The 27,993-nt window shown below is 50.4% G+C and overlaps 2 protein-coding genes across 2 annotated transcripts; one reads left to right on the forward strand and one right to left on the reverse strand.

Moving 5' to 3' along the window:
- The first annotated feature begins 11,551 nt into the window (after positions 1–11,551).
- CATSPER1 (cation channel sperm associated 1) lies at positions 11,552–21,341 on the forward strand. The gene is made up of 12 exons (XM_027045505.2): positions 11,552–13,005; positions 13,984–14,196; positions 15,495–15,608; positions 15,802–15,952; positions 16,263–16,354; positions 16,480–16,623; positions 16,785–16,848; positions 17,043–17,115; positions 17,254–17,314; positions 18,745–18,820; positions 20,883–20,997; positions 21,158–21,341. The coding sequence occupies exons 1-12, from the start codon at positions 11,670–11,672 to the stop codon at positions 21,182–21,184; spliced, it is 2,466 nt and encodes an 821-aa protein (XP_026901306.2). The 5' UTR covers positions 11,552–11,669; the 3' UTR covers positions 21,185–21,341.
- Positions 21,342–23,507: 2,166 nt separating this feature from the next.
- On the reverse strand, positions 23,508–24,921 carry CST6 (cystatin E/M). Its single transcript, XM_027045506.2, has 3 exons — positions 24,650–24,921; positions 24,043–24,168; positions 23,508–23,690 (listed from the first exon to the last, which is right to left on the reverse strand). Exons 1-3 carry the CDS (start codon positions 24,887–24,889, stop codon positions 23,604–23,606), a joined length of 453 nt encoding a protein of 150 aa, XP_026901307.1. The 5' UTR covers positions 24,890–24,921; the 3' UTR covers positions 23,508–23,603.
- Between the last annotated feature and the right edge of the window lie 3,072 nt (positions 24,922–27,993).

Genomic DNA, 27,993 nt, shown 5'->3' on the forward strand with positions numbered 1-27,993 from the left:
AGGGCTGGATCCCACGATGACCTGGGATCATGACCTGAGCCGAAACCGACTAACTACTCAGGTGCCCCTGCCCAACACTTTAAATCCAAGACTGGGAAGTTCTCACATTGTCTCTGCTCTCTTTAGCCACACCTAGACGCAAAGCTCACTGGGAAATGTACTGTCTAGTTGGGAGGCCATGTTCCCAGGAAGAAGAGGAGAATGGATTTGTGCTACAGCCAGCAGTCCTACCACAAACTCTTTCCTTGTCTGCTGTTAGCAATAGATACTGAGCTCCTTGAGGCCAGGGACCATGTCTCTTTCATTGCCGGGAACGCGGTGCATTACCCAATGCCGCTGTGCACCTGGCTGTGCCCAAGCACTCAGGAAGCAGCTGTAGTCAAGAGTGATCCATGAGCTTCCAGAAGAGCTGCACCAGGCAGAATGAGTTCAGTGTGTGTGAGCAGCAAGGGAGATGATTCATTTTCGGAAGTACCAACTAAAAGCTGTACTGTCTAATTAACAATAGGCTTACAACCTATTGGAAATACGTACGACCCCCCACCACCACCACAATGGAGTGAGTCCCAAACCCTTAGACACTTCATTTCCTGGTTCTTCCTCTCTCCGTTTTGCGAGCTTGTTTGGGGGGGCTTTGCAATGAGCATGCACCAAAGAACAGCGGGAGGAGGACTGAAAGTCTCTGCACCACCTCAGGGAATGTTTATTTGTTCCGATCAGATTACTCTTTGCCTTACATGGACATAGGCGCCCTCTGGGTAAGGCTGGAACCCCTGTAGTACTCAGCCAATGAGGAACCAGGGGAGGGACTTACATGCTAGGAGATAAATGGTCTGCTGTGGCTGCCCCCAACGTGCCTGTCCATCAGACATCCCCTCTTGCAAGAACGTTGATTAAAGCCTCACTTCATTGTGCTCCAAGTCTCCATGTCCCTCCTTTAATTGGGTCAGTGGGCTTGTTTCTCAGTGTACAGGAAAAGGTTTGCAGTGAATTTCATCAGGAAGACAGGACAGCATGGTGGTTAAGGGGAAAGACTTTGGAGTTAGCACTGACTTGAAATTCGTATTCACTGGGAACTCATATATACTGAGCCACAGCACCTTCCTCTGTAAAATGGAGAAAAGAAAATATCCATCATGTGGGATTATTGTAAAGATTAAAGTACATGAAGTAGGGGCTCAATAAATAATGGCTGATAGTTTTATTTTAGTAATAATGTAAGAGGGACGTTTCCATCACTGTTAAGGATGGAGAGAATAGTAATACCAATTAACATTTATTGTGCTTTAGTAACTTAACTTTTTGATCCTATGAAATAGGTGTTATTATCTCCATTTTACAGAAGAAGAAACTGAGGCATAGGAATATTAAGCAATTAGCCCAAGGTCACATACCTATTTACACTGGAGCTAAGCAGTTTGAACCCAGAGCCAAGTGGTATCTAAGTAGGACTGCGAGCCACATGGCCTCTTAAAGTTCTTTCCACCAACAAGGCTAAAGCAACTGTTGGGGCGTATAGTGTCACCCCGGACTTCTTGATCCAGCTTTGCCTTTGACCCAATGGGTCCCCTTATGCCAATCCCTTCCCTTCCCTTTTCTTTCTCTTTTTCTTTTTTTTTTTTTTAAGTTTATTTCTTTATTTTGAGAGAGACAGTGTGCATGCATGCAAGTGAGGGAGGGGCGGGGGGAGGGGGAGAAAAAAATCCCAAGCAGGTTCCCGTTCTGATAGTGTGGAGCCCAATGCAGGGCTCAAACTCACAAACTGTGAGATCATGATCCAAACCAAAATCAAGAGTCAGATGCTTAACCCACTGAACCACCCGAAGCCCCCCTTTTCTTTTTATTAATTTAATTTTTACAATCATGAGAAGTATATTCTTTAATCCCTATCATCTATTTAACGCGTCACCCTACCCACCTCCCCTCTTGTAATCATCAGTTTTGTCCTCTATAGTTAAGAGTCTATTTCTTGGTTTGTCTCTCTCTCTCTTTTTTTCCTTTACTTGTTTGCTTTGTTTCTTAAATCCCACATATGAGTGAGATTATATATTTGTCTTTCTCTGAATGACTTATTTTGTTTAGCACTCTCTTCTCTAGCTCTATCCATATTGTTGTGAAATAGCAAGCCTTCATTCTTTTTTATATCTTTTTTATATAGTATCCCATTATATTTTTACCACATATCCTTGTCCATTCATCTGTCAATGGACACTGGGTTGCTTCCGTAGTTTGACTATTGTAAATAATGCTGCAATAAATATAGGGATGTAGGAATCCTTTTTAATTAATGCTTTTGTATTTTGGGGGTGAATACCCAGTACTGCAATTACTGGGTCATAGGGTAGTTCTATTTTTAATTTTTTGAGGAACTTCTTCCCATACTGCTTTCCATAGTGACTGTACCAGTGTGCATGCCCACCAAGAGTGCATGAGGGCTTCTTTTTCTCCACATCCTGACCAACACTGCTGGAAGCCGAGCTATCCCAGCCTGAGTGGCAAGGCCTGGGCTGTGGACGGATTGGTGACTGCAGGGTGGCCCTCCGACAGTGAAGCTTCTTGTACTCCCGCTTTTAGGTAATTCGGCCTTAAGACTACCTGGGGTAGTGTCTGCTGGGGAATTGCCCCCGGCAGGTCCCTGGGAAAAGAACCATTAGGGAAGAAAATAAGGTTCTGCAAGAAATAGTGCGGCCTTACATTTAGCCCTTGCCATCCCCTATGGAGACTTCTCTGCTTACAGGAAGGATAGCCTCATACCTTTGCCAGCAAAGAGGGCCTGTAAAGAAGAGACATATGGGTTTGAAAGCCCCACTCTGGCAACTAAGGAGTGTATCTCTGGGCACAGGTGACTTCAATCCCTAGGCCCACCTAGCCCCCCGGAGGCATTCCAGATGGTGACTGAACCTAGTCGGTTCATTGGCTCCTAGGTGCATTGTCTCTCTGAGAATGTATGAGACATGGGTTTCTAAGGCTTTTTTAGCCCCTTTCTGGCACCTCGGACGGAGGCAAACACATTGTTCTTCTGGCCTCATGTGGTTAGGAGGTCATGTCCCTGTAACTCTTCCACTTGAGGTGTTGAGAAATGGAGGGCCTTTCACGGGAACAGCAAAGCAAATGCTTTGTAGATGATAGATGAATGCAGATGCATAATGGAATAATGTAAGAAATTAATCTATAATCAAAGGGTATGCGGGAAAGTTAGGGGAAAATCGCCATGTTATTTCTTAAATGTTGTTTACACATAGGAACATTTTCAAAATTAGGTAATGTTAGAAAAACACAGATGACATATGTTCCAAGGAAATCACTAGCATATCTAATCCCACGTTTACTGCAATAAATCAGCCAGTTCAACACACTGCTGTTGTCTGTGTCCATTTTTATCTTAGTTTTAGTTTTTTCTTTTAGTTTTGTTTTATTTTCACTGACGCTGTTCTTCCTTCGGGAACCCCTGGACCTGCTGGTGCTGGACTCCGGCACAACACGTGTTTCTTATTTTAGCCATTCTGACAGGTGTGAGGTGACATCTTATTCTAATAGGTATGAGGTTTTGACTTGCATTTCTCTGATGATGAGTGATGTCGAGCATCTTTTCATGTGTCTGTTGGCCATCTGTGTGTCTTCTCTGAAGCAATGTCTGTTCATGTCTTCTGCCCATTTTTTAATTGATTGCTTGTTTTTTGGGTGTTGAGCTGTCTCAGTTATTTCTATATTTTGGATACTAACCCTTTATCAGGTCTGTCATTTGCAAATATCTTCTCCCATTTGGTGGGTTGTCTTTTAGTTTTGTTGATTGTTTCCTCCGCTATGCAGAAATTTTTTATTCTGATGTATTCCCAATAGTTTATTTTTACTTTTATTTCCTTTGCCTCAGGAGACACATCTAGAAAAATGTTGCTATGGTTGAGGTCAAAGAAATTACTGCCTGTGCTCTCTGCAAGGATTTTTATGGTTTCAGTCCTCACATTTAGGTATTTAATTCATTTTGACTTTATTTTTGTGTATGTAGTTTCATTCTTTCACACGTTGCTGTGCCGAGGTCCAGCCCCGACACTATTGGTTGAAAAGACTGTATTTTCCCCATCATATATTCATTCCTCATTGGTTGAAGATTAATTGACTTATAATTGTGGGTTTCTTTCTGAGTTTTCTATTCTATTCCATTTATTACGTGTCTATTTCCATGCCAGTTCCATAGTTTTAATTACTACTACTTTGTAATATAACTTGAAATGTGAAATTGTGATACCTCCAGTTTTGTTTTTCTTTCTGAAGATTGCTTTGGCTTTTCAGGATCTTTGTGGTTCCATACAAATTTTAGGATTATTTCATCCAGTTCTGTGAAAAATGCTGTTGGTATTTTGATAGGGATTGCATTAAATCTAGATTGCTTTGGGTAGTAGACATTTTAACAATATTTGTTCTTCTAACCCATGAGTGTGGAATGTCTTTTCATTTCTTTGAAATTTCTTGAATTTCTTTCATCAGTGTTTTATAGTTTTCAGAGTACAGGTCTTTCACCTCTTTGGTTAAGTTTATTCCTAGATATTTTATTGTTCTCAGTGCAATTGTAAATGGGATTGTTTTCTTGATTTCACTTTCTGCTGCTTCATAATTGGTATATAGGAATGCAACAGATTTCTGTACATTGATTTTGAATCCTGTGACTTAATGCATTCATTTATCAGTTCTAGTATTTTTTTGATGGAGTTTTTAGGATTTTCTATATATGATATGTCATTTGCATATAGAGTTTTACTTCTTCCCTACCAACTTGGATGCCTTGTATTTCTTTTAGTTGCCTGATCACTGTGGCTAGGACTTCTACTACTATGTGGAATAAAAGTGATGAGAGTGTGCATCCTTGTCTTGTTCCTGACCTTAGGAGGAAAGCTTTTAGTTTTTCACCATTGAATATGATGTTGGCTGTGGGTTTTTCATAGAAGGACTTTATTACGTTTGGTATGTTTCCTCGAAACCTACTTTGCAGGGTTTAAAAAAAATTTTTTTTTAATGTTTACTTATTTTTGACAGAGAGAGAGAGAGAGAGACAGAACATGAGCAGGGGAGAGGCAGAGAGAGAGGGAGATGCAGAATCCAAAGAAGGCTCCAGGCTCTGAGCTGTCAGCACAGAGCCCGACGCGGGGCTCGAACTCACGAACTGTGAGATCATGACCTGAGCTGAATTCAGACATTTAACCGACTGAGCCACCCAGGCGCCCCTGCAGGTTTTTATCATGAATGGATGTTGTACTTTGCCAAATGCATCTATTGAAATGATCATATGGTGTTTAATCCTTTCTCTTATTGATGTGACATATCACGTTGTTTTGTAAATATCGAATCACCCTTGCATCCTGGGAATAAACCCCACTTGATTGTTGTGTACACTTTTTAAAAATATGTTGTTTGTCAGGTGCCTGGGTGGTTCAGTCAGTTGAGCATCTGATTTCGGTTCAGGTCATGATCTCACAGTTCGTGACTTCGAGCCCTGCGATGGACTCTATGTTGACATCTAAGAGTCTAGAAACTCCTTCAGATTCTGTGTCTCCCTCTCTCTCTGCCTCTCCTCCACTAGCATTCTGTCTTCCTGTCTCTCTCAAAAATAAATAAACATTTAAAAAATATATTGTTGGATTTGGTTTGCTAATACTGTGTTGAAGATATTTGCATCTATACTCATCAGAGATATTGGCATCCTGTAGCTCTCTTTTGTGTGTGTGTGTGTGTGTGTGGTGTCTTTATCTGGTTTTGGTGTCAGAATACCTCATGGAATGAATTCAGAAGTGCTCCTTCCTCTTCTATTTTTTGGAATAATTTGAGAAGAATAGGTATTAACTCTTCTTTAAATGTTTGGTAAAATTTGTCTGTGAAGCTGTCTGCTCCTGGACTTTTGTTTTGGGGGAGTTTTTATTATTATTATTATTATTATTATTCTGCTTCAATTTCATTGCTGGTAATTGATGTGTTCAAATTTTCTATTTCTTCCTGCTTTAGTTTAGGTAGGTTAACGTTTCTCGGAATTTATCCATTTCTTTTAAGTTGTCCAATTTGTTGACATGTAGGTTTCCCTAATATTCTGTTACAATTGTTTGTATTTTTGTGGTGTTGGTTGTTATTTCTCCTTTTTCATTAATGATTTTGTTTATTTGGGTCCCCTCTTTTTCCCTTTCTCTCTCTCTATCTCTCTTTCTCTCTCTAGCTAGAAGTTTATCAATTTTGTTGATCTTTTCAAAGAACCAGTTCCTGGTTTCATTGATGTTCTATTGTTTTGTTTTTAGTTTCTATATCATTTATTATTTCCTTCCTTTTGCTGGGTTTGGATTTTGTTTGTCCTTCTCTCCTAGCTCCTTTAGGTGTAAGGTTTGGTTACTTGAGATTTTTCTTGCTTCTTGAGGTAGACCTGTAGTGCTACCCTCTACACCCTCTTAGAAACACTTTCCCTCTTAGAAACACTTTTGCTGCATCCCAAAGATTTTGGACCATTGTGTTTTCATTTCCATTTGTTTCCATGTATTATTTTTTAGTTTCTTTCTTTCTTTTTAGTAATCTCTACACCTAACATGGGGCTCAAACACAACTCTGAGATCAAGAGTCACACACTCTTGATTGAGCCAGCTAGGTGCCCCTGTATGTATTTTTGTTTCTTTTTTTTTATGTTTATTTATTTTGAAAGAAAGAGAGAATGAGCAGGGAAGGGGCAGAGAGACAGAGAGAGAATCTCACGCAGACTGCACTGTCAGTGTAGAGACCAACCTGGGGCTCAAACTCATAAACCGTGAAATCATGATGTGAGCTGAAATCCAGAGTCAGATGCTCAACCAGCTGAGCCACCCAGGTGTCCCTTTTATTTATTTTTTGATTTCTTGGCTGATACATACATTGTTTATTAGCATGTTATTTATCTCTAGGTTATTTGTGGTCTTTCTAGATTTTTTTTCCTGTAGTTGATTTCTAGTTTCACAGTTTGTGGTCAGAAAAGATACATGATATGACTTCAATTTTTTTTTGCATTTGTTGACACTTGTCTTGTGGCCTAATATGTGACCTATTCTCAAGGATGTTCCATGTGCACTTGAAAATAATGTCTATTCTGCTGTTTTATGATGGAATGTCCTAAATATGTCTGTAAAATTCATCTGATCTAGTATGTCATTCAAAGCCATTGTTTCCTTGTTGATTTTCTGTTTGGATGATCTGTCCATCAATATAAGTGAGGTGTTAGGGAACCTGGGTGGCTCAGTCAGTTAAGTGTCCAACTTCAGCTCAGGTCATGATCTCGTGGTTTGTGGGTTTGAACCCCACATCGGGCTCTGTGCTGACTCCTCAGGGCCTGGAGTCTGCTTTGGATTCTGTGTCTCCATCTCTCTGCCTCTCCCCCACTCACACTCTGTATCTCTCTGTCTCTCTCTCTCTCAAAAGTAAATAAAACATTGAAAAGAATTTAAGTATAAGTGGGGTGTTAAAGTGTCCTACTATTATTGTATTACTGTCAATTATTTCCTTTGTGTTTGTTATTAACTGTTTCTTTTATTTATTTTTTAATGTTTATTTATCTTAGAGAGAAAGAGAGACAGACTGTGAGCAGGGGAGGGGCAGAGAGAGAGGGAGACACAGAAGCCAAAACAGGTTCCAGGCCCTGAGCTGTCAAGCACTGAGCCTGACACAGGATTCAAACCCACCAGCCATGAGATCATGGCCTGAGCCAAGTCAGAGGCTTAACCAACTGAGCCACCCAGGCGTCCCTGTTATTAACTGTTTTATGTATTTAGGTGCTTCCACTGGGTGCATAAATATTTACAGTTTTATATCCTTTTGTTGGATTGTCCTCTTTATTATTATATAGTGTCCTTCTTTGTCTCTTGTCACAGTCTTTGTTTTAAAATCTCTTTGGTCCAATGTAAGTATTGTTACTCCAGCTTTCTTTTGATATCCATTTGCATGATAAATGTCTCTCCATCCCTTCACTTTCTTTCTTTCTTTTCTTTAAAAGCTTCTATTTTTAAGTAATCTTTATACCCCATGTGGGGCTCAAATCCACAACTTCAAGATCAAGAGGTGCATCTTCAAGATCAAGCTCTTCCAACTGAGCTGCCCCTCCATCCCTTGCCTTCAATCTGCAAGCGTCTTTTGGTGTGAAATGAGTCTCTTATAGGCAGCACATAGATAGGTCTTGTTTTTTTATCCACTGTCATCCTATGTCTTTTTTTATAAATCACCCTATGTCTTTTGTTTGGAGCATTTAGTCCATTTACATTCCAAGTAATTATTGATAGATACGTATTTATTGCCATTTTGTTACTTGTTTTATGGCTGTTTCTGTAGATTTTTTCTGATCCTTCCTGTTCTCTTTCATGGTTTGTTGACTTTCTTTAGTGATATACTTGGATTCCTTTCTCTTCATTCTTTGTATAACAACTACTGGTTTTTTGATTTGTGGTTACCTTTTGGTATATAACTATCTTCTGCATATACCAGTCCATATTCAGTTGATTGTCACTTAAGTTTGAACCCATCCTTTACCCCTCTCCCCACCACATTTTAGGTATATAGTATCATATTTTACATCCCCCCCCTCATTTTGTTATGGATCCCTTGACTGATTTTTACAGAAATACTTATTTTCACTGCTTTTATGTTTGTTTGTGTTTTTTTGTAGGGCTGGTTTAGTGGTCATGAATTCCTTTAGTTTTCGTTTGTCTGAGAAACCCTTTATCTCTCCTTCTGTTCTAATTGATAGCTTTTCTGGATAGAGTATTCTTGGCTGAAGATTTTTCCCTTTCAGTACTTTGAATGTATCATGCCACTCCCTTCTGGCCTGCAAAGTTTCTGCTGAAAAATCTACTGCTAGCCTGATGGGGTTTCCCTAGTGTGTAACTGTCTTCATGTCTTTTACTGCTTAAATTTTTTTTTTCTTTATCACTACTTTCACCATTTTAATTACCATGTGTCTTGGTGTGGACCTCCTTGGTTGAATTTTGGGGTGATATCTGTGCCTCCTGGATCTGGCTATCTGTTTCCTTCCCCAGATTAGGGAAATTTTCAGCTATTTCTGCCCCCTTTTCTCTCTTCTTCTTATGAGATCCCTATAATGCAAATGTCATTACCCTTGATACCCTTGATGGAGTCACTAAGTTCCCTAAGACTATTCTCAATTTGCATAATTTTCCTTCCTCTCCTTTGCTCAGCTTGGCTACTTTCCTTGACTCTGCCATCCAGGTCACCAATTCATTCCTCTGCTTCATCTAGTCTGCTATTTATTCCATCAAGTGTATTTTTAATTTCATTTATTGTGTTCTTGATCTCTGATTGCTTCTTTTTTATCTCTGTGTTAAGGGTCTTACTGATGTCCTCCACTCTTTTCTCAAGTGCAGTAAGTATCTTTATGATCATTACTTTAAATTCTCTATCAGGTATATTACTTATATCCTTTTTGTTTAGGTCTCTAGCTGTGATTTGGTCCTGTTCTTTCATTTGGAACACATTTCTCTGTGTCCTTGTTTTGTATAACTCTCTGTGTCTGTTTCTGTGTGTAAGGAAACTCTGCTACTTCTCTTGCCTTTAACAGTAATAGCCTTCTGAAGAAAAGGTCTGTAGTGCCCTGCAAGTGGAGTGTCCCATTCCCTAGGGCTTGGAGCTTCAGGGAGTAGGATCTCCTATGTGTGTTGTGTGTGCTCTGCTTATTGAGTCCTGGCCTCTTTTTCCCTCAGTTCAGTTGTCTGCACAGGTTCTCTTTGCCTATTATTGGTAGTGTTTGGTCTCCAGCAGGAGTGGGGTACGTTTTAACAAGGTGTGAAGTGGTCTGCTTGCAAAATGAAAAGTTCCCCTGCTGTGACTGGACCCAAGGTCCAAAAAAATGTGCAGGTAGGGAGATGAGGTATTGGTGGGGTTTGCACTGGTCTCCTGGGGGATGGGGCACACATCAGGAGCATTAAGGTCAGTGTGTCTGGTAAGGGCAGATTCACCAAAGTGTGAGGGGGTGGGGCTTGGCATAAGCAATGTAGGTAGTGAGTGTTGGCTGCTCTGGTTCCCATAGGTGTCTTTTGTTTATGCCGAGGAGTTGGGAGAGGGAAATTACACCTGCCAGCCCCTTTGTTCCTGGAGGGGTCTCCCTGTGATCCCTGTGTCTCTGGGTCATGCTCTGAAGTGAGCAAATCACTCTCCCTCCCATCTGCCCCCCAACCACTGGTACTTTTTCAAGCTTCTGTATCTGCATGGACTGTTTGTCGTGCTGTCTCTTTAAGGGCAGGGACTCCACTTCCTAATGCCCTCCAGGTTCTCCCAGAGCAGAGCCTGCTGATTTTTAAAATTCCAGATTTGGGGTGTTTGGATGGCTCAGTTGGCTGAGCTTCTGATTCTTGATTTTGGCTCAGGTCATGATCCCAGGGTCATGGGACTGAGCCCTGCATCAGGCTCTGTACTGAGAGTGGAACCTACTTAGGATTCTCTCTCTCTCTCTCTCTCTCTCTCTCTCTCTCTCTCTCCTCCCTTCTGTGGCCATGCACTGAAGAAGAAGTTCTCAGACACCAGATTGAGCAGATGTGCAGGACTGCCTCTGTGAGAGAGCAGCAGCAGCTGGGGTCTGGGGTCTACGCATAGCCTTTATTTCATGTTTTCATTAGATATAAGTATCAAAGCATATCAAAGCATGGAAAGAGAACACAAAGGATCTTTAGACATAAACCAGACATGCACCTGCTGACTACATGAAGACATTCAGGGAGTGGGTGTAGTTTCAAGGAGTGTCAGGGAGTTACAACGGGTTTTGTATCTTAACTGTCCTCTGGGGGGATCAAGGGGCTCTGTATCTCATAACGTTATCACATTTGACAGCCTTGAGACATTGCGGATGTTTCAGTTATTGCCCCATTCACCCTCTAGGACTTACAATACATTCTAGAAATAACTCCACACTCTCCCTCTGCCCCTCTCCCCCACTGGTGTTCTCTCTCTCCCTCTCTAAAAACAAACAACACCAAAACAAACAAACAAACAAACAAACACCCCAAATTTCCAGGCTTTTAGTCCCAATTGTTGTAAGAACTCATGAAATTTGGCACCTCTTGCTTTCAAGGACAAATATCATGGGGATTCATGCTCTCTGTTCATGGGCTCCCTGGTGTGAAAGTCTGTTTTCACCCTTCTCTGCACCACTGGTTGTTTCCCCACCATTGATGGCTATGGTCTGTTTCACTCTCAAATCGTGTCTTCATCCTTCCTAACTTCTTTGATGTGGCCTCTTCTCTACCTTTAGTTGTGAGTTTGTTCTGCCAGTCTTCAGCTTGTTTTCTGGGTTATCTACCCTGATGTGAGTGTTATTTAGTTGTACCTTTATCATGAGGTGAGCCTAGGGACTTCCTATTCTGCCATCTTCCCAGCTGACCCTACGGAAATAACCCCTTCCCTTTTCTTGACCTCAGTTTCCTCATTTTACAATGAAAAGACTAGACACAATGATCCTTGATTCTGAACTATAATGTTGAGGAGGAGGCACTTTGGAATTAGACCTGGGAAGGGGCTTGCTGGTGACATCATAAAGGGAGAATTCCGTGAGAAGACTCGGGCTTTCCTAGAAACCCCAGTGCCACAGCTTAGGTGGGAGGAACAATTCAGGAAGGAGTCTTTTGGCCCACATCTTGAGCTCTCCTCGTTCCAGAGGTCCCAGCATAGTCATGGATCAACACTCGTTGGCTAAAACAGCTCAAAATGAGGCAGACACCAATAATTTGGATGTGTTATCTCACCCCAACTCACCAACGCCACAGCACAGACCAGGCCATAGTGGAGTTCACCACCATCGTGGGTCTCATTACCACGGTGGGTCCCACCACTATGGTGAGTCCCACCACTACAGTGGGTCCCACCACCATGGCGGGTCCCACCATCAAGGCATAGTCCACCATCATCATGGGTCCTCCCATCACATGGGGTCCCACCACCATGGTGAGTCCCACCACCACGGTGAGTCCCACCATCATGATGGGTCCTCCCATCACAGTAGGTCCCACCATCACAAGTCCCGCCATCATGGCACATCCCAGCATTATGGCATATCCCACCATCATAGTGGATCTCACCACCTTGGTGAATATCCAGACTCTCATGACAATGCCTCCTCTCACGATTCTGGCAATTCCCACCACCCCCGCCACTCCCACCACCATGGTGAGGCCCACCATCATGGTGGAGCCCACCACTCCACATCCCTTGCCCTGGCTCCTTCTCATGGCACTGTTCATGGTGATTACCACCATGGTAGCAGGAGACATCATGATAGGCCCCGCCTCCGTGGTGATTCCTACCACCATGATGAGCAGTCTCACCACCATAGGGGGTCCCACCACCATGGTGGATCTCACCACCATGGCGAAGTTTCCCATCATAGTGGGCTCCATCACCAAGGTGAGCCTTACCACCGTAAGGATTCCAACCCCTATGGTGGCTCTCACCATCACAGTGAGGTCCATCAACATGGTAAGCATCATCTTGAAGTCCACCACCACAGAGGGCCTCTTCATCATGGAGAGACCTATTCCCACCATTCCTATGCGGGGTCCCACCAGGATCGCATACCTCGCTCCGGCAGACACCACAGTGAGCACCACCACGGCCACCATAGCAAACGCCACCATGGCCACCATGCAGAGCGCCACCATGGTGAGCACCACCACAAGGAGCATCACCATGGCAAGCACCACCATGCTGTACGTCGTCATGATCATCTCCCTGGTGATCACCACTATGGGGAGCACCATCATGGTAGCTCCCAAGTCTTTGGCCCACACAGGTCTCACAGTGTGGCCAGACCATCTTTCCATTCTAGCGTAATAGCCCTCCACCCCAGCATGGCACAAATACAGCACTCGGCCTTCAGCTTGAGACGTTCCCTCAGTGTAGTATACTCATGTGCATCCCAGATATCCAACAAAGTCCATCCTCAGGATTCCTCCTCTACAACTTCCTTGGAAACCTGGTCCGAAGAAGATGAGCAATTTCAGAAGCGTAAAAGTGAGTCGCTGCTCCCCACAGCCCCAACTCCCACTGCCTGGCCCCGATTTCAGGCCTGACTCGGGCCCTGCACTGACCTTCGGCAGATCACGAGGCATGACTCTAACCCGCACGCATATTCCATTGGCTATCCGCTCACCTGGCTGTCCATCATCCATCTTTTGTTCCTTGAACGATGCACCTCTTTAGGCCATCTGCTACTTGTTCATCCAGTCATTGCCTTGCGTATGTACACTCACTGATTGAACACTTCTTCTTGTCTCATACGGGTGCCTGGCCTGCCTGGGCCCTGGAAGCACAGAGAAAAAAAATCCTGCCCTCAAGGGGCTCCAAGACTGGGGGTGGTCACTTAGACAACCAATCCTAGACTAGCCCACCATATCAGGGCAGTTACCACTGTGGATTCTATTTGTCCACATTTGCCCCCACTCAACCATGAGTATCTTGACAGAGATTGGGAACCGCTGTCTGAATGAGGGCCTTGAGGGCAGGAGGGACCTTAGCTATTAATTCACAGTCCCCCAAGCTTGGCCTCTAACGGTTCAGTAAACAGAGCAACAGCCTCACAAACAAGCAGAGAGGGGCAGGTGCCTAACTGGATAGCAGTAGGGAAGGCAGCTAAAAGGAGGGGATGTTCCAGCAGGATCTCAGAGGGAGAGGGAGAGTTTACCCAGACGAGGGGTTAGGGACGAGAATGGGGTTTTCCGTGCTTAAGTTGCCATGTGGGTAGAGAAAGGCCTGGAGGTGTAGAAGCACGAGCCTGCAAGATGCGCTTGAGTAGACCACAAATCCCAAACAGGCCGGCATCTGCCACGGAAGGGGTCAGGACGGTGGCCGCAGGACCAGCACAGGACTAGTCTACGGGCACTTCAGTGAGTGAATGGTAGGCAAGCAGGCAGGCATGAAGACGAACCCCAAGTCAGTCTGGGAGTATGCCTCCTCCTCCAACACAGACTTGACTTTCTGTCCCCCTTATAGCCGCCAGAACTCAGCGGGCCCACAAGAAGCTGCACACCGTGGATCTCTTCTACAGGCTGTGGGAAAAATTAAGCCACCTCACTCAGCGCCTCCGGGGAATGCTTAGGAACCTGACTGAGTCCTTACCCTTTGAAGCCTTCATCTTCCTCGTCGTCAGCCTCAACACTATCATGCTCGTGGCCCAGACTTTTGCCGAAGTCGAGGTCCGGGGTGGTAAGAGTTGGGGAATCCCCTTTCACATGGAGCCGGCCATAGATCTTGTTCCAGGCCTCCTGTGGGCCTAATCTAGTGTCGGGCGGTTTATGTAACTTAGCTCATTTGATTCTGACCCGTGGGAAGTAGACAGCATTGCCCAGTATTCAAGATGAGCCTCAGAGATTTTGCTGAGGTCAACCGGTCAGCCACAGACAGGCCCGCAAAACTGGAGGACGTGCTGTTTGTGATACAGACACCAGGTGGCGCGCCAACCCTAAACACGCCGCTTTGCGGGGCAGCTGGGGGAACCCGGGTCTCCCAGAAGGGCCCGGAGACCCTGGAATGCTGTGGAAGGGTGAGGGTGGAAAACTGGGGAAGGTGGGCCCTAGGACTCCTGGTAGCAAGGTGAAAGAAAGGCCTGCCACAGCACACATTAACTAAAGAGAGAATAAAAGTGGCTGCATTCTTATTCTGTGTGAAATGAATGTAATATTCACAAAAATGCTACGAGACAGACCCGTATCGTCACCGGACCAAGGTGGGTCTGCTGCTTGGTGAGTTACAGGCAGACTACACCAGGTTGAGTTAACTCACAAGGTCATCTTTATCTGTAGAAATAAAGACATCAAGGGGAATACTTTCTTTTCTTTTCTTTTTTTAACATTTATTCCTTTTTTGAGAGACAGAGAGAGAGAGAGAGAGACAGCGTGAGCGGGAGAAGGACATAGAGAGAGGGAGGCACAGAATCTGAAGCAGGCTCCAGGCTCCGAGCCGTCAGCACAGAGCCCGATGCGGGGCTCAAACCCCCCAACCACCGTGAGATCCTGACCTGAGCCACCCAGGAGGCCCCAAGGGAAATACTTTCTAAAGCTGTGATTCCCCTAACGAGGGAAAGCAGACTCCTTTTACTGGGGCTGGGGATGAATATTCAGAGGAGGATTTTAACATTATAATGAGGCTGAGAGGAACTTTCTGGCAACTCTCGGATTCTGTGCCGTCAGTCTTTCTCAAATGTTTCTTTTTTCGGTTCCGGCAGTTCCTTCCTTAGTCTCTAAAAGGTAAGACTGACTGACAGAAGCTTCTAGAAGTTTCCCGAATTCAGGAGATCAGTCCTGAGTTCAGGGGGTCAGGCCAGGGACGGTGTTATCACTGCTTTACAGACAAGAAAACTGAGGCACAGAGCAGTGAAGACACACAGCCATCAGGGCAGAGCCGGGTGCTCCCTGCAGGGCTGTGTGAGGTTCCAGAGGGGAGGAGGGGAGAGGGGCTAAGGTTGCTGGGGGGTGGCCCCCAGTGAGCCGCCTGTGTCCGTGCAGAGTGGTACTTCATGGCCTTGGACTCCATTTTCCTCTGCATCTACGTAGTGGAAGCTGTGCTCAAGATCATTGCTCTAGGCCTCAAGTATTTTTCTGACTCCTGGAACATTCTGGGTGAGTGAGGATGGTGTGTGTGTCTGTGTGTGTGTGTGTGTGTGTGTGTGTGGAGGGAGCCACGGGACTGCTAGAGGAGGCTGAGGATGAAAGCCGACTGGCGGAGGGCGTTGGTGTTGGGAGAACAGGGGGTCTGGGAGCCAGGTGCCTGGGCAGGAGTCAGTGACACCCAGCCCCCCCGCTGTGCCCTCAGACTTCTTCATCATGATCATGGCTATGCTGGACTTCATGCTTTTGCAGTTCAACTCCTTCTCCTTCGTCTACCACCAAAGCGTCTTCCGGATCTTCAAGGTCTTCAAGAGCCTGCGGGCCCTGAGGGCCATCCGGGTCCTGCGGAGGCTCAGGTCAGCTGGGCCACGGTTGCCCACCCTGGTGCGGGGACTCCGCAGGAGATGGGGACACAGGCCCGGGCAACCAGCGTGTCTCCTGTGACCTGTTTAAGGGATGGGGGATGAAGAGACTACAGGCTCCAGCCCAGTTCTGATAAGCCTCCTGCCATCTGCTCAGATCAGTCATTTTCCAGAGAGGGCTGGACTGTCCCAAGCCCCCAGGCAAAACGGGGACCTCCTGCCCGCACTTGCAGTCTCCGGCTGCTGGGCACAGATCCCCACCCCTGCTCCTTCATTCGGCCTCACTCTCAACTTCTGCCCACAGCTTCTTGACCAGCCTCCAGGAAGTGACCGGGACTCTGGTCCGGTCCTTGCCGTCCGTCACCGCTATCCTTATCCTCATGTTTACCTGCCTCTGTATCCTGTGCTGTGGGGGCTGGGGTGGGAGCCTGAGGTGCTGCGGTGGAAGGGTTTGTAGCGGTGTGTGGGGGGGGGGGGTGTGGACGGGACCCTGTGAGCCTGGTTTGGCCCTGAACAGCCAGTCCTCTTCTCTGTGGTGCTCCGGGCTCTGTTCCATCAATCTGACCCCAAGCGCTTTCAGAACATCTTCACCACCGTCTTCACTCTCTTCACCATGCTCACCCTGGACGACTGGTCCCTCATCTACCTGGACAGCCGGGCCCAGGGTGGGACAGGCCCCAGGCTGGGTGGAGGGCAGGGGTTTGGCTGGGAGGGCAGACCCCGAGGGCTCCGTTACCCCGTATGCGAAGTGGGGCTTCTGATGCTGGCAGGGGTGTAGGGAGGGCCGTCAAGGAACTCACGGCTCGAACGACGCCCTCTCTCCCAGGCGCCTGGTACATCATCCCTATTCTCATGATTTACATCATCATCCAATACTTCATCTTCCTCAAGTAAGGACTCCACCCCTACTTTGCTCCCCAGCTTCACCCCCAATCCCCACCTAACCTGGGGCACCCCTGCCCAGCCTCTCCAGTCATCTCCCCTTGGTTGTGCCACAACGAACCCGGAGGAGGGTTGCAGGGCCTCTCCTACAGCCTCCTCCTTGAGAGTACCCACCCCCACTACCCACCCCCACCATCCCCAGCCTGGTGATCGCCGTCCTGGTGGATAACTTCCAGATGGCTCTGCTCAAAGGCCTGGAGAAAATAAAGCAGGAGGTACTGAGTGCGGTGGGGCAGGTGGGCCAGTGAGGGAAGCCAGAAGGGGTGGGCACAGAGGCTGGAGGGAAGGGTGGAGGGTGTTCCGGAAAAAGGCAGACAGGGGACTCTGGCAGGACAAAAGCCTTTTCTTCCCAGAGGGCAGCCCGGATCCATGAGAATCTACTGGATGACTCACTGACCGAACTCCGAAAATCAGGTGCTGGCCCTCCTTCCACGGTCAGACACAGAATTCCGGTCTCAGTGGCAGAGTTTGAGAATCTGAGACTCGGGAGAACTTACAGAGCTTAGACCTTTGGTCCAAAGAGCTCTAAGGCGATCCTCTAAAAGCCAATTAAGCAGATAGTCAATTCTTGAAAGTCCCCTTTATGAAATGACTAATTAGCCAGATTATGATTTGCCAAACAGTCATTTCTTCTAATAACTTATAAAGGTTATAGCGGTTGGTTTTACATGGGATGGTTTTGACTGCCTACACACTTGTCTAGACCCACTCAAAGTGGATTGAGAGTAAAAATTGAAGTTTCCTGTACATGTTCATTTTTACAAAGCCGATTTCCTGAACGATTGACGTTGAGACAGTTGATTTGCTTCCTGCTTAAAGATCTTCAGAACTTTAGAATCTGAGCTCCAAGAATCCCACTCTTAGGCTCATCAACACTAGAGGACTAAGGATCCCCAGGGGTCACCTGGTTCCTCACCTGCCCCCTCCATCAGGGTTAGACGCTCAGGGCAAAAATGCTTAAGGAAAAAGAGGAATTAATTGGCTCAAATTACTTAGCAAATTCAGGGTGTGGGGTTTGCAGGAATGGCTGGATCCAGGACTCGAATGCTGGTCAGGAGTTGGTCTCCCTCTACCTCTCTGCTCTGTAGTCCTCTGTGTGGTTTTGTGCTTAGGGTGGTTCTTCCCTTGTGTTAGGAAAATGGCCACCTGCCACTCTAGCCCCAAATCCTTGCAAATTAGCATCCCTAGCACGCCCAGCAGAGAGGTCCTCTTCTTCCAACTGTTCCAACAAGGACCCAGAAATGAGGCTTCTTTTCTTTGATCATCTGACGATTTTGGAACCAATCACTATAGCCAAAAGAATAGGCTGTTCTGATTGGCCAGGTCTGGGTCACATGTCCTTGGAGGTCGGGGGACAGGGTCAACCCCTGCTGGATGGTGTGGACCCAAAAGGCGCAGGAGTGGTTCCTCAGGAAAACCGGGGGACTTTTTCCAGAAGGAGAGACAAATGAACAAACAAAACTGATACCCACTCTGCGTGGAGAAGCCATCTCTTTGGGGCCATCATGGACAAAAACTCCTTTAGCCCCATTTGATTTTTGTTTTTTAATGTTTATTTTTTGAGAGAAAGAGAGAGAGAGAGAGCGCGAGTGAGGGGAGGGGCAGAGAGAAAGGGAGACACAGAATCCGAAGCAGGCTCCAGGCTCTGAGCTGTCAGCACAGAGCCCGACACAGGGCCTGAACTCACTAACCGTGAGATCATGACCAAGTTAGACGCTTAACCGACTGAGCCACCCAGGCGCCCCATCCTTTAGCCCCATTTGAATATCTCTGTGACACACAAGGTTCCTTCTACCTCCTCTCGATCCAGGCATCTCCTTGACGTTCCCCTTTTTTACATCCAGAGCCTGAAGAGGTGGTGAGTGAACATACCAAACAGAAGCAGCTCATTGAGAAGAAATTTGGGACCATGACTGAGAAGTAAGGAGGCGCAAAGGGAGGGGCGGCCATGGTCTGGCAGGGAAAGGAACATCGCCCACCTCTCTGGAAGGGGGGGTGGAGGGCCAAGGCTCAGGTAGAGCCCACGGGTGGAGGTGGAGACCACAAGTGACCTCTGCTCACCCAGAGCCATCTTGTGTCGCCAAGAGAATCCCACGAGCGGTGCCTAGAGGGCCATGAGAGCTCCTCGAGGCTGAGGACAAGCGCAGGGCATCGGAGAGGCCCCAGAGAAACAGCGATCCTGCTCATCTGTTTACTCAAGGAGCATCCCTGACCCTTGCTCTGGGTCAGGCCCTGCGAGGGTTCCAGGGACCCAAAGATGACACGGACTAGGCCCGCTCACGGCAACCCTATTGCTAAGGACCTGTGCTGGGCCATGGAGAGCAGTGGTCGGTTAGGTGGAGGGATGAGAAGGATGGGTCGAGGAGCGGCTTGGGAGAAGGCCTGGGAGGCAGATGGTCAACACCCCATTCTCGTCGAATCAATTGGCCTATTGGTCCAGGACGGCTGGGGACTTGTGGCTGTGCTCCTGGCTGGGGGACCTCGGCACAGACTCCCGCTTCCTGGCTCCCCAGACAACCTTCTCTCCGAAAGCTGGGCCCCCCTCTACCTCAGCCAGTCTGGCTCTAAGCCAGCCGACAGGGCAGCCTGACTCCTGGAAGCCTCCAGCCTCTCCTCACCCACCATCAGAGCTCAAGCCCCAACAGGCCCTCTGTGATCAAGTCTTTGCCAGCCTCCCTCGTTGCCTTACGGCCACTCCCACCCCGGCACATCTGGGCCTTTGCCCACACTGTCCTCTCTAACTGGAGTGTCCTCTGGCTGCCAGTGCCAGGCTCAAGTGACCAAGATTTGGGAGAGCTGAGTTCCAATCCGGCTCGCTTCACCTCCCGGCCCTCCCGGCCCCTCCCCCCACGTTCCAGCAACTTGGCCTCTGGCACAGCGGACCCTTGGCACCTCTGTAACACTTTCCTTGGGGGGTTCTTGGCCTCCAGACTCTTCCCCACTGGTCCACCTCCACTACGAGTGCTCTCTGTTTGTGTTTGTGTTGTTGTCGTTCATTTGTTTTCCTCTTTCCTTTCTTAGTGGTCTTTGTTAAAAGTAGTTTGGGCTTTTCCTTCATCGTCAGAATTTAAGACCCTACAAGACGCTTGCCTTTAGGCATCCACTCTCTACAGCCTCCTTCCCTGAGGCCTGCCCTGGCCCCCAGCGTAACCCCGTTCTTCTGGAGTAGGGGACCAGGAACCTTGCCTAAGCCTGGCAAACCCTCATGTGTCTTTCAAACTCAGCTCCATGGCACTTCCTCTGGAAGCCTTTTCTGATCCCTGGTACTGGATGGGGTTTTCCTCCTCGGGCACCCTCAGCACTCTGTGTTTGCACTTATCCCGAGTGTAAGCACTCAGTTTGCTTTCCTGGCTCTGCTACAGGCTGAGCTTCTTAAGGGCAAGGAGGGTTTCTTGTTCGTTTCTGTGTTCTCAGAGCACCTGGCAGTGTTCATTTATTTCAGTGTCATTTGGCGGATGGATTTATAATACAGGCAGGTGATGAGGGGGTTGATGGGTGGGTAGTCGGCTGGATGAATGGTTGGGGAGGGGGGTGGTGAGGTGGATGACTGACTGCACAACACGGCGAAGGGGTGGGTGGCTGGGTCCAGGGACGAGCAGGTAGATGGGGGCGTGGGTGAGCAACTACAAGGTTGGGGTGGTCGGATGAGTGAGTGGATGGCTGGGTAGGTGGGGGCATGAATGGGCCGATGGGTGAGTGGGTGCCTAGAGAGGTATGGGGTAGTTGGAGGGGCAAGCAGACGGGTGGGTGGAGGGAGGGAGGGATAATCGGGAGGGTTAGCGTCCTCCGTGGCACAGGCACGCGCGGGGCTTTTTACTCGTGGAAGAGAAGCACCACGAAAGGCCACGCTCAGAAGAGCCGTGAGGGCGGGCTGGTGGGTGTCAAGCACGAGGAGCTGGAGTGGGGGGAGGGCTCTGGCAGCCCAAAGGGCCCTGCCAGGCAGGTCAACTCAGCCTCTCCTCTGCCCCCCTCCCGCCCCCAGGCAGCGAGAGCTCCTGTTCCGCTTCCTGCAACTGGTGGCCGGGGTGGAACATCATCAACAGAAATTCCGCTCCCAGGCATCCGTCCTGGACGAGATCGTGGACACAGCATTTGAGGTGAACAGGGCAGGACCAGAGGAGAGGGGCCGGCATGGGAGGACCCCAGAAGGCCAGGCATGGGAGGCTCGCCCCCAGATGTGCCCCTAAGGGTCACAGGGGCAGGCGAGAGGACAGAGGCCAGTACTGGCTCAGTCGGCCTCCCATCCTACCCCTGCAGACTGGAGAAGAGGACTTCAGGAAGTGACCCCTCGATGGAGAGGGACATGGGATGAAAGCCTTCGGCCTCTGGCAAGCTGCCCACCAGGGTGGGCCAGGACAAGTTCCTACATCTGCTGGAGTGGTTGTCGGGCCCACAGGGCTGGGCCCTAACAGAGTTTTAAAACCCCAAGTGGCTCTGTGTCCTCCCTGGGTAAGCCAAGGCACAGGGCAGGGGAACTGTGCACTGGCGGGTGTACATGTATGTGTGTGTGAGTGTTGTGTGTGACAGGCGCTGTTCTTGGTCCCCTCCAGCCCCCCACCCCCACCCCCAGGGCCTGCATCCTGGCTTGGGCCCACAGTGCATTAGCAGCAGCCAGAGAGGTGACTCGGAAAGGGGGCCGGGCTCGGTGCTGGAGGGGTGAGTGGGCAGTCACCTTGCTTCGGGGAGGAAGGTCCATCTGGCCCCAGAGTTGGGAGAAAAAGAACCAGCTGGAACAGCCCCTGGTTGTCAGGGCCTGGGGGATCAGTAGGTTCCAGAAATAGGGGCTCAGAGTCCAGGAAGCCGGGCCTACCGAGACCTTCAGAATCCAGTACAAGAGTGCCGACCTGATGGCGATAACATGCACTCAGAGGTCAGAGGTCATTGCCATACCCTGCCCTGCCTGGGGTCACATTAAAGAACCCAAGTGAGGGGAAGCAGGGTGGAGGCTGTTCAAGTCCTGGCCTCAGGCTATTGGTAGGAGTGCAGGTGGGGGTGGGTGGGAACACAACGTATGTGTATATGTGAGTGTGTGTGTGTGTGTGTGTGTGTGTTGAGGGGATAGATGAGCCTCTGTTGGAGGAAAGCAGAGAATGAGACTAATGGTCGCCCCCACCCCCAACCCTGCCTGGTCTAGGGCTTAGATGAGTTCCCCTACTTTCAGCCTGAACCTGGGCAAAATGCCCAGAGCCCGTCCCCATGGCCTTGTTGGAGGTAAGGCTCTGACCCAGGTCCCCAAGGGCCTGGGCCCGGTGCCAGAGACCTAGTGCTGAGTCAGGCTCGAGCCCAGCCTTGGCACTTCACAACCGGAGTGGGGCGTTGCACCGTCTACGGCAGCCACCTCGTCCCTGGTAGAGCGAGGCCAGGGCACAGTACGGGCTGGATGAGGTCAGGAGCAGGATGGTTTTGCCAGTCTCCCTCCCCCTCCACCACCTCTAGGCTGGGCCAGACAGAGGTGAAGACTCCAGGCCCTCGGGCAGAAGCAGAGCCTCACTCCCTGGCCCGGCCCGGGGTACCGCCTGGCCCGAGGCCCGGGAATAGACTGTGCAGACGAGATGCCATCTGGGATCCGGGCACTGATTCCGGGGGTGGAGAGGCCACCTGGCAGATATCCGCAGGCCTCGCCTCACCCACCACCTCACACATTCATTGAGTAAGCATTTCCTGCCACTTCCCCTGCCCAGTGTCAGAGGCTCCTGCTAGGTGGCCCACGGGAGCCCTTCCAAGCGGAGGCCGACCTCCACACTCCATGGCCCTGGGCTGGCTGAGCTGTCTCGTCTGACAGGCTCAAGCAGGGCTGAGGTTTTCCGTTGCACCCCTAGTTCCCGTCAAACTCAGCCCCTTCGCTCCTCAGTGTTCCAGGTGGAAGTTACTTCTATCTTCCGCCTCCCCATCCCTACCCCTACATAGCCTCTGGGAGCAGAGGGCAGGGCCTGGCACCCAGGGCTGCTCTTCATTAGGTCCTAGCACTGGGCAGGGGGCTGGAGGCAGGCATGATGGGGGCGGTGAGGGACAGAAGACCGGGGCAGGGGCATTCCCCAGGTCCACAGCCACCAAAGTTCAGCCCGCCAGGGCCTGCTGGGGCCCACACCTAGTGCTCCCAAGGGATCTAGTTTCTCTGGGGTTATGTGTTTGGAGGTCTGTATACATGTCCAGGCTGCTTGGGGTGGAGGGTGTTACTTCTGTGTGCACCTGTGTTTCTGGAGCATCCAAGTGTGTATTGTGGTTTGTGTGTGTGTATGTGTGTATATAGTGAGGACGAATGGTAGCCACATATGCAGTTGTGCATAAAATGTTGCAGTTCCGTTTTCTTTAAACGACATCAAATTGCATCTGTCCCCTCATCCCTCCTGTGGGCAGATGTGACCTCAGTCCCCTTGGAGCTTCCTGTCCGTCCCCTTCCAGGAGTCTTGCCTGGGGCAAAGCACTGGGGAGTCCCTCTGGCGTATAGCCCACAGTGTATACTTGAAAGCCACTGTCCCTGCCCTCAAGGTCTCATGGCCTGTGGGGACTCTGCCATCTCTGGCCCACGTGCGGGTATGGGATTGTCACAGGCTGGGAACTCTGAGTCCTGGGGGGCGGGGAGTGAAGCACTCAGGAGAGTCCAATGTGAGAAGCCGGCAGCACTTTATTGTGACAGATACATCCATGGATGTGTGCCTTCCGCGCTGCACCTGCTCCCTCCAGTTCCCGTGCCTGAAGGGGTCTAGGTTATGGTCACACAGTTATGCTTTAGAAGTTGGGAGGAATTCTGCCAGGGGACCACCAGGATCTCGAAGTCACAGCGCAGTTTCTGCAGGGAGAGAAGGAGAGGTGGGTGGGGCCCCAGGCCTGACTCCTGGCAACTGCCATCCTTAGCCTGCGACGCTGTGCTCTGGGGTTCGCTCTGGGGTTCGAGAGCGGCAGTCACTGGTCCAAAGGGACAATGACTCAGATGGCCGGGACCAGATCCCAGATCTTGCTAGCCCGCTCCTGTGAGGGAGAAGCCCCAGTCTCCTCCTCTCTGTACCCCACCCTGGCTTGGTGAGTGAGTCATCCAGGTGACAGGGACAGGTTCAGCCAGACATCAGCCTGGCCAACCAGACCAGTTCGGGCCGGACAATCTAGGGCCTTGGGTGCTGGGCAGTGGGGTGCGGGGCTGTTACCTCCTCCTGCACGCCTGTGGCCAGGGGGCAGGTAGTGACATCTACGCCATCTCCGGTGGCCACGTTCTTCCGGCAGGCTGTGCTCCCCATCTCCAGGGTCAGGTAGTACTTGATGCCGGCCACCAGCTGGGGAGGGAGGGCAGGAGCGGGTGAGGGGCACCGGAAAACTACCCCAAACCCAGACCTCTCCCCTCTCTCCACATTCGGCATGCTGGGCTGGGCCTCGGGATTCAGACCCTGGATGGGGAAGTTCTGGTGGCGACCCCTGGGGAGAGGGGCGGAGGCCCGGGCCACACAGGAAGCTGAGACCCAGGTGTGCACATGTCCTGAAGCCCACCGCCCCCATCTCCCTCACTCCCCTCTCCCCAGTCCGCCCCTCAGGGCGGGGGCTACCGTGAGGCTAGTGAGACAGGGCTGGATCCCGTCCACTGAAAGCTGGATAGGTCGTTCATAATGAATTCTTGGCATTAATCCGATTTAAAAAATACATCGTATGAAAATGTCCCCATTACTCTCGTGGCACCCCCTCAACCTGGCCACCGGCTGAAAGCCTTGCTGGCCTGGTGGGAGGCTGCCTCTCGCCCCTGACCCGCCCGCCCGACCACACCTGACTCTGGGCCTTGAGGATCCTGGTGTCGCGGAAGTAGTAGAGGCTGTTGCTGCCCATGTTGTAGCTGGCCACGGCCGCCTGCGCTGCCTTCTGCACCTGCGGGTCGCTGAGTGACAGGTTCTGGCGTTCTCCGACTCTGCGTTCCGCCGGGCGGGCACGGGCGTCACCGGGCAGCGCCAGGAGGCAGAGCGCGAGCAGGCCCAGGCCCAGAGCCCGCGAGAGGCTCGGGGGTGCCATGGCCACGGTCGGTCGTCAGTGTCAGGCCCTCGGGGGCGCGCCGTTTTTATAGGCTAGCGGCCCCGCCCGCTCCGCCCACCCCGCGGCAGAGGCAGAGCCGGGGAGGGATGGGAGCCTGGGCGATCTGAGAGGCCGCCGTCCTCGCGCCAAAGGGGGTAGTCCATGGCCCCAGCATACCTGTGTCCCCCGCGATGCTGCCCTGCCCTCCAGGGACACACCCAGTTCGTGAGGGAAAGGACCGTGACAGTCCCCGGCAAGTGCCACCATTCAAACAGTTTCATGGAACGCTCAGCCGGCATGAAATACCGACAACCATTGGCGAGGTCTTACTATTGCCACCGTTTGCTACCTGTGTAACCTGGAAGGAATGCCTTAATGGCTCAGTGCCTCAGTTTCCCTCTCTGTAAAATGGGTTGCTGTGAGAACTCAACAGGCAGAGTGCTTGGAGAAGCCCTGGTCCTATAAATATGACAGGAAAGGAGACCAGTGCACTGAGCTGGGCACCGTTTGACCCTCCCGGCCAGCATGAAATGGGAATTGGTAGTGTTTCCACCTTACGCAGCGAGCCACAGGACGCAGAGGGAAGAACTGATTTGCCCCAGGATGTCAGCTAGTAAATAGTAAGCGATGATGCTGGCTTTTGAGCCCAGGCAGTCGAACTCAAATCTGCGCTCTCAGACCACGCTGAGCCCAAAAGATGAAGACGGGCCAGAAAGAGGGGTGTGTGTCATACCAGCTCTGCCGTTTACTGACTGGTGACTTGGACAAGTCCCATGGCCTCCCAAGGCCTCTGTGTCATCATCGAGGATAGGTGACCACTCTTACCTGCTAAGGTTACACTGGCATTAACACCCGGGACTGGGCCACCCATAGGTAAACTGTGCGTGCTGGAGGTAGCAGCCAAATAGGGCACTAGGAGTTTTTTTAGAAAAATCTGGTAATCAATGAACAGCACTGAAGCAGCTAACACGGGAAAAGTCTGAATCTTGGGGAACTTCCTTATTTGTGTTTTAGAGTTCAGTGTAGCTTGTACCTGAATCACGAGTTGTGGGGGGTAGGGGTGCATTTTGCTCTGAGGCACTAAGATCTTGTTAGTGCTTAGGGCCTCCAGGGATCTCGCTTGGGGCTTGTAAGGGGTAGTGGGTTATAGTACCTGACAAACCGTTGGGGGCTATTACGATGGTGAATATTACGAGCAGGTAGAATTCCCGGTCGGTCGCAGAATCCCAGGGCCAGGAAGGGCCGCGATGTCCTCCCAGGGAGACCCAGACCAGCTGCTCCCCACCCCCTCAGCCCAGCTGTGAAAACCAATCTGGGATTCCAAGGAACAGTCACACAGTCACAGGGTAGGCTCAGGTGTCTGCCTTAAAGGGACAGATGCCCGTTTGTGGGAGAGCCGGCTCACTTGTGGCTTAATGAGGCAGAAACCCAACCTGAGAGAACCTGGGAGGGGGTGGAGTAAGAGGCTCAGGGCAGAGGAGGGAGAGGCAGCCCCAGGGGGCCAGGAGCCTCCCCAGGCTCTCCCGGTCCTGCTCTGCCATTACTTGGAGCTCGGCCATGGCCACACTTACCTCCAACAGCTCCTTGGAAAACTAGCCAAGGCCTCGTCTCTGACCCACCAAGGGCCGGTGGGTCCCTAGCTCGCTGGCCCCTACCCTCTCCCTCACTCCTTTGCACCGGTGCGAATGAGTACCACAGGTTGCACCACAACCTAACAGCCTCCGAAGATCTTTCACCCACTGGTCTATCCTAAGCACTCTTAGGTAGTAAGCATCGAGCTTGTTTTTCAGATGAAGGAAGTGAACCAGAGAGGTCAGGTCATTTGTCTAGGGTCACACAGCTAGAAGCGGTGTCTTGGTGGGAAAAGAGGGATGGGGAAGGCTAAGTAACAATTGCTGGGCTTCTGGTGTGTGCCGGGCCTTGCACCGGGGTCTCGACACACTCTCATCCTCCTAACTGCTCTGCGGAAGCCGTTTTACTAGGGAGAAATGGGGGAGGTCAAAGGAAAAGTGTCAGGGGTGGAGCCCGGTGCGTGCCAGCGTCCTGGTGTGTGAGTCCTGGACATGAGTCGCACGTCTCCACGGGGATATGAGGTCTGCTGTGTAGGCGGAGGCTCCCTGGAGGCAGGGGGACCCCAAAAGGATTTTCCCAGGGCTGGGTCTCATCTGGAGAAGAGCCCTCGGCCTGGGCTCCATCCTGTCGGGACCACTCTGGCTTCCAGAAGGAGGCATGGGCCAGGTGTGAGCTCAGGGTTGGCCCTCCCTACCGGCCACAGGGCACAGTCTTCATTTTTGCTGTGGCCCAGGGATCCCAATCCAGGTTGCCCGTGGCACCACCCTCTTGCCTCTGGCCGATGGGTCTTGCTGACCAGGGTGGGCTCTCGACATCTTCACCCTGGGATCAGGCTACTCAGGGTCTCGGTGCTGCTCCCAGAACCCTCTTCCCTGGACTTCCAGTTGGGCCACGGATATTCCCTCCCCCAGGGCTTCGCTCCCCTTGCCCTAAGCACATCTGAGAAAAGAGACGTTAAGGCAAAGAAAGCTGAGATCCAGGAAGCTCCCATTGGTGGAGGAGTGCCCAGAGTGCCCGGGGCTTCAGGTTCATTAGCTGGTTGAACCTTTACCAACCTATACCAGGTGACAGAGGAGAGAAGTCAGGCTCAGAACAGTGAGCAGCTCGCCCCAGGTCACACGGCAAGTCGAGGAGGCCCTGATTCAGAGGCGGGTCTGCCTGGCTCCTTCAGGCTGTCAGCAGTCGAGGCCACGAGTGACAGTAGAAAGAGCCTTGGGTCCCTGAGGGGGTGTGGGCAACGGGGAAGGGGGTTGATAGGCAAGAACGTATCCTCTGAGCCTTTCACACCGTCTGGGCTGCTACTGGGCCAGAGTGGGGAGGCGTGTCTCAGGCTGGGGTTCATCCCGTAGCCTCCCATTTCCCTCCGGGGACAGCAGGACCCCTTCCGGACTCCAGAGCGTGGAAGTTGGGTTCACCCCAAGCTCTGGCCACATCTGAGTACTCATAACTAGAGTGGCCAAGCGGGTCAAGCTCTGGCTGGGTACCGCAGGGGAGGGAGGAACAGGGGGCAGTATCTGCTGACTCCCGTGCCC

This window comes from Acinonyx jubatus, chromosome D1 (genome assembly GCF_027475565.1).
Source record: "Acinonyx jubatus isolate Ajub_Pintada_27869175 chromosome D1, VMU_Ajub_asm_v1.0, whole genome shotgun sequence".
In the NCBI taxonomy this organism is placed as follows: domain Eukaryota; kingdom Metazoa; phylum Chordata; class Mammalia; order Carnivora; family Felidae; genus Acinonyx; species Acinonyx jubatus.

What these genes read in the sequence shown, in the direction of transcription:
- CATSPER1 (XM_027045505.2), top strand. Translation starts at nt 11,670, where the DNA reads ATGGATCAACACTCGTTGGCTAAAACAGCTCAAAATGAGGCAGACACC. An exon ending in GCAATTTCAGAAGCGTAAAA is followed by an intron (nt 13,006 to 13,983) that starts GTGAGTCGCTGC and finishes TCCCCCTTATAG; the next exon opens with CCGCCAGAACTCAGCGGGCC. An exon ending in GACCGAACTCCGAAAATCAG is followed by an intron (nt 17,315 to 18,744) that starts GTGCTGGCCCTC and finishes TTTTACATCCAG; the next exon opens with AGCCTGAAGAGGTGGTGAGT.
- CST6 (XM_027045506.2), bottom strand. Translation starts at nt 24,889, where the DNA reads ATGGCACCCCCGAGCCTCTCGCGGGCTCTGGGCCTGGGCCTGCTCGCG. An exon ending in TCCTCAAGGCCCAGAGTCAG is followed by an intron (nt 24,169 to 24,649) that starts GTGTGGTCGGGC and finishes CTCCCTCCCCAG; the next exon opens with CTGGTGGCCGGCATCAAGTA. An exon ending in CCACAGGCGTGCAGGAGGAG is followed by an intron (nt 23,691 to 24,042) that starts GTAACAGCCCCG and finishes CTCTCCCTGCAG; the next exon opens with AAACTGCGCTGTGACTTCGA.